Raw genomic sequence first — 6000 nt, 5'->3', positions numbered from 1 at the left:
TACTTTATCAACTGTGCTACATTCCCCAATGTTTCCTTTTTTACTCACGTTTTTTCCATGTTTCTTTATTTAGTACCCTGGACAGCTCAGTCTCACTGAGGGCTAGAAGGTCCAATCTCTCCCTTCTTTAGGCACAGCACATTTCCTTCGAAATATTGATTTGAGAATTTAATTAGATAATAGGTGGCAGATAGCTTGTGTGCAATAAAATCACTGCCCCCCAATAATTACTTATATAGATTGTTAATGCATAGCTGTTTTTCCTTGAGATTTTATGACCAGAAAGCAAAAGCCAGGCATTTAGGTGTAGGAGCACAGCAAACATCTAGACCTTACCTTTCTTTTCACTGATGCTGGTTTGAAGGACTGGGTTTTGTTTTGTTTTGTTTTGTTTTGTTTTGTTTTGTTTTGTTTTGTTTTGTTTTGTTTTGTTTTGTTTTGTTTTGTTTTTTTGCAGGAGTTAGTCTGGGTACTGTGAACCCTGACATGGGGGGCAGCAAGGCTGAGGATGAGATTGGTAGAATCAGAGCCAAAAGAAACCCCGTCTAGCTTCCTCTTTCCTTCCTAACTCAACGATCCTGCACATTATTCTCTTCTCTGTTCTTGGTTTTCCACCTGCAAAATAGGAAAAACAAAACTATCCATTTGGCTTTGTTTGAAGTCAAGAGCTAAATAATTATGCTTTGTTTATGGATGGTTCTCTCACCCCACCCCCTTTTCATAGCCCAGCAAGGCTGCTTCTGGTTCCAAACACCAACATGTTGCTTGAGAGCTCCTGGATTTCTGTCTTGATGATGCCCAGGAAATCAGCAGGAAGACGTCTTGACATTTATTTTAAAGAGATGATTTACCCTCTCTGACACCATGGATGTGCCGCTCTGTATGGGGTCTTAACTTTACCATTTGAGTGCTTTAATATTCTACACAAGCAATAGTGCCCAGGGAGTGGCCACTGGAAGAATATTCTCGGTAGTTGTTGATTTTCTGAGGGTGTGTGTGTGTTGCGCCCATATGTATGTCTGTGAGTATGTATAAGTGTGTGCATATGTGTGTGAGTGTATGCATGTGTGTGCACATGTATATGTGTATGCATGTGTGCCTGTGAGTGTGTATAAGTGAGTATGTATTCCTGACAGTGTGTGAATGTGTGCACGTGAATACGTGTGTGCGCACTCATGTGTGTGTTTGCACGCACACATATGGGAGGAGGTTCCCTTTTTCAGTATTCAGTATTCCATAATTTTCCATTTTGGGTCCTCTGGGAATTACTATTAAGAAACATGATTATGGAATGCTGCCTACTTCCAGAAGGATGCTTTCATAAAACTCAGTCTACTCAGAGAACTCTTCACGGGTGGATTTGTATTCCTGAAACACCAACTAAAATAAGAAATGTTAATTTCTCGCAGACTATTATCAGATGATTTTTAAATATCTGCCAAGCAGGAATGTCTGTTCCCATGTGAGGAATTTCCGTAATAAAATCCTGGCACTGGAGCACAAGGCAATAGTTTTATAGAAACAGAGAAAAACAGCACGCGTTTTCCCGGAGGACAGTTTTAGCTACAATTCACCAACGCTTGCTTCGTTATTTCTGTCTTATTTTATGCTTTTGTTTTGAAACATAATGCAGTTTTACCTGGATACACTCCCGGGCAATCAGGAAATAGCTCAGTATGTTGGTTGGCACTGCCAAATACAAGACCTGCGGAAAATCAGAAGGCTTCCTTGCCTGGCCGCTTTCCTCACCCCAAAGGCTGGCAGGGCACAAAATGGGTTAAGACTTATTGGAGAATAGAGCGGAGGGGAGGGAGCCCCGAGGAGGCCAGGAGCAGCGGGCAGCGCCTCCAGGTCCAGCTTCCATCACCTGCAGCCTCTGCGGAGCTCAGAAAGCTGCTGGCTGCTGCTGTGCTTTTTGGAGGAGGAAGGATGCTGGGGCAAATTTCTAAGACCGGTGCGAGGAGTGGGCGTGGCCTCGGCAGCAGTGTGTAAGCCTGTTAGGACAGATGCTGGTTGCTTTTCTGTGAGGAACCAGTACTGAGGGCAGGGGAGAAGGAGGGTGGGGAAGAAAGAGAGAGAGAGAGAAAGAGAGAGAGGGAGAGAGAGGAGGAAGGAGGGACAAGGGAGGAGGGACGAGGGAGGAGGGACGAGGGAGGAGGGAGAGGAGGAGGAGAGAGAGCGCGCGTGAGAGGAGGGAGGGGGAGGAAAGAGATCCAGAGAGCTAGAGATACTGAAGACCCAGTCAGTGCTGGGTGAAGGACTGAGGAGAACCTGTCTCCGGCGCTCTGAGAGCCACTCGAGATATTTTGGGGAGCTCAAAAATTATGAATATGGGATCTGTCGCTGGAGCTGTTCTCAAGATGTTACTTCTGTTGTCTACTCAAAATTGGAACAGAGTGGAAGCTGGGAATTCATGTAAGTACACAGCAAATGATTTAAAACTTGCAGGGGGGCTCCGCGCAAAACTTTGATTCTGTTGTTTTCATGATTAATCTTTTCAACTGGAATCGCTGCGGGGCTAGGAAAAGCACTACATGGGAATTGTGCAAATATGATCGGGTTTCTCTTGGTCTGGTCAAAATATGCAATATGTTATTTGGATTTTTGTTTTTACTAGCAGAATTTCACTCTCTTTGAATATTCATTGAGAATACTCAACTTCTAGTAAAACATTAAATTAGCATCTTAATCGGGGGACCATCCGGGGAACGTCTTCCATTGCGCCTGTCTTGAGGTCATTAAATTTCATTGGGATTATTTGTCTACCAGGAAAACAACCCGCAGACTTGATATTCTGCTGCATTAGCTGAGATTTCTGAAGTTTGCGATTTAGCAGCGTCTGGCTGCATCTCTAAAATGGTGCAGGCTAATAGCTGAGACATACTGCAGACTTCGCGGGCAGGGGCAGGCAGAACTGGTGGAGGCACAGCTCAGCACTGGAGAGCTGTGTCCTCAAGCAGAAGAGCACTCCTGGATGGGTACCCATCCCTACATCTCCCTTAAAGGGAAATGTGCAGGTGACTTCCCCCTCCCCCACCACCCGCTTAAGTAGTGTTCTCTAGTGGTTGAATTTTCAACTTCATGTATTTGTGATTGATTGATTGTCTTAGTGCTGAGTTCATTGATTTGAGGAACATTTGTTATGGTCTCGTTGCTTAATTTAAATACCATCCAAAATACACTGGCCCAACTCTTTCATCAGCTTGCCATTGGAAATAGGAAAAGTTTTAAAAGTTTATATTTGGCTTAGATTCTTTAGATAGAAGAATTTCCTCTTTTTTTTTTAATGTATGATTAAAAACAGCTAAGCAAACACACAACTTTCTATTTCTTTCTCTGCTTTACAAGAAAGGGTTGTAAGTCCTGCTCAGGAATGGATGGGACCTGCCTTACTGACAGCTTTAGGTTTGAGAGACAAGAAATTGGTAACTCTCTTTGCCGTAGACCCTCTTTTGCCTTAACTGTAGAGTCCTCACGAGGGAAAGACACAGGGAACTCACTGTCACGAGCTCGTGTCCATCCACTGATGATTTTTCAGGAGCTCATTTAATGTCAGGATTTACCTGCCACTCTGCAAAGGCAAAGGAGAGAACGTCACTCCCAGGCTGGACTGTGTTTCCCATTCAATTTCAAATTGAATGCATGGGAATCCCGTTAAATCAGTAAAATATGCATAGTTTCACCTAGCCAAAATCTTAGAGGGTCCTGTGGGTGACGGCCTTGACAAGTGCTGTAGCAAATAAACAAACAAGGATGATACACAACAGACCTGAACCCACCCACCCGCTCAGTTGAAGTTCTGTGGCAAAGGTGTAGTTCCTTCTGCAGCTGCAGGGGTTCAGCAGAGAGGGAGCACTAGAGGTCACTGTTGCGATGCAAAGCACACAAGCTCTTCCGTTGAGTTGGGCAGAGCTTCATGCTGGCCTAACCCAGTTTGTCTTCCCTATGCCTTGCCTGCACATCTTTTTGCAGTTTATTAATATGAATAATTGGGCTGTGAGCTGTTGATGTTTGTTTGCTTGCTTGCAATGTGGTGCAGAGTGTCACCGGAAGATCCATATTAAAAGGCTTCCCTTCCTCGTTCATCTCAGCCAGGGAAAAAGGGAGCAGCTGAGATTTGAGGAGAAGCCAGTGCTCATGTCTGCTTAGCTCTGCCTGGGCCTCCCACGGGTGCCGTTTCAACCTTGGATCTGTATCCATCGGGGTTCGATTTCTCTATGAAGTCATTGGATAAATGTGGAGAGCCTAGAACTGAAGCGAACAAGAACACCTAAATATTAAAGTTGGAATTCTGAGTTAGCAAGCCTATTTAAGAGTTAACTTTTCTTCAAGCGTCCACATTTATAATTCAGTGGCTTCCGAAAATTAAGGTGACTTTTAGCTAATTTCTTATTGGTATTTTGACAATGTGACATGCAAATGTAGAACAAGAGATTTCATTTCCTAATTTTTACATTATTCCTCACTCTTTACATTTTGGAGGAGTCAGGTCAGGGTTCACTTGTTGCTGGGTTGGGATAGAAAAATGTGTGCTAGCATGCTATCAGTTTTGGAAGACGGAGCAAAGTACTATGAGGTTAGGAACGGGGATGCGTGTTAACCAAAGGACAGGCAACTGGAATCAGCACAAGCATCTCAAAGTTGCCTTATAAGACTTCCCCAAACTCTCCTGAACCAGATTGTTTATTAATAAGAAGTGAATCAATCTCAAATCCCACAGGTAAAGTCGGGGGAACTGAATATAAGCAAAAGAAAATGAAAGAACCCCAGGTGAATGTAAACACCTTTCTGCTTTATTTACAAGTGACTCACAAGGAGAAAAATCTGTCATCCACTGAGTTGGCCTTTGGGTAACAATAAGAACATTTGCCTAGGGGACTCTGTAAACCTGGGATTAGGTGAACTCTAATTTGAATATTAATTGATCTACTTAATCATCTGAGAAATTTGCATTAGAAAGATTCCATGCAAATACAGCCACTCTCTCTCCTCCACACTCTTATATATGCATGGGGGTGCATGCACACACACACATACACACTTATGTGTAAGTACACATTACTAATTCATGTGCCAGTAACACTCTATGACTCTAGTTAGTACCTATATATTTAAAAAGAAATATATTGAGTGGGCTATATTCTTTGTTTCTGGTGTTCTATATGACGTTTCAAAGTTGTAAGTCAGCCCTAAGATTTTAGTCGATGTCCAGGTCAAGATAAGTTTGTTATTAATTGAGTCCTCCTTTTGTGCAAACACAGTGGCAGGCATCCTCGCTCATGGGCTTGCTGTTTGAGAGGCTGTACTCCTGGATCTCTCTGGTTTCTTCACTCCCTTCTAAGACAGAGGTACTAGAACAAGGGAAATGATGATTTATTTATTCCACACTTTGTCTTATGAAGCTACAAATTCTAAATGCCAAGATAGTTTTGGGAGGCTGACTGGCCGTATAAGAAGGGTGGGGTATAACTAGTAAGCCTGGGGAGGGTTTTGTTTTGGTTTCATTCTTATGGATCACATGACAGAAGACACACTGAACCTCTCTTTGAGAATAATTGATGCCCACCAAGTAGCTCACTAATGACTGAGTTAGAAGTCAGCTTCTGACTGTGTTCTTTCTTTCCTTTAGTTGAAATCAGGGCTATGTCTGCTATCTACTTCAAAGGAAGTACCAAGAATATGATATAATCAGTAATAGAGAAAAATAGGTGCCCTTGTAGAAAGCCATTCTTACCAATTCTTAGGTACAACCCAGATACAACTGGACAGATCCTCAAGTTCCTAAGATTCAGTGTCATGGTTCTTTCTGAAAGCTTCCTTTTGTAATCTTCCCTCCTGCAGATATTCTGCAGTCAAATAATGAAATAACTACAATGTAATAACAAAATACTGATGGATATGATCCACGACACCATGTGTCAATGGCTGGCCCTTGGAAGTGCAGGTCAGTGGGCTGTCTGACTCACTGCTAGGATCATCTACTGTTATCCACTTGACGCC

General features: G+C 43.0%; 1 protein-coding gene across 1 annotated transcript in view; it reads left to right on the top strand.

The window, feature by feature from the left end:
* Positions 1 to 2258: 2258 nt before the first annotated feature.
* Cntnap4 (contactin associated protein family member 4) overlaps positions 2259 to 6000 on the top strand; it is a 289760-nt gene continuing 286018 nt past the window's right edge. The window contains exon 1 of the mRNA XM_021169778.2: positions 2259 to 2415. Within this exon, the coding sequence (XP_021025437.1) occupies positions 2325 to 2415 (91 nt within the window). The 5' untranslated portion in view covers positions 2259 to 2324. The remainder of the gene's footprint in view (positions 2416 to 6000) is intronic.

The sequence above is a fragment of the Mus caroli genome, unplaced genomic scaffold (genome assembly GCF_978045245.1).
Source record: "Mus caroli unplaced genomic scaffold, Mus_caroli_1 scaffold_10, whole genome shotgun sequence".
In the NCBI taxonomy this organism is placed as follows: Eukaryota; Metazoa; Chordata; class Mammalia; order Rodentia; family Muridae; genus Mus; species Mus caroli.
The sequence above is the reverse complement of the archived record's forward strand: the minus strand, read 5'-3'. Positions and strand labels throughout refer to the sequence as shown.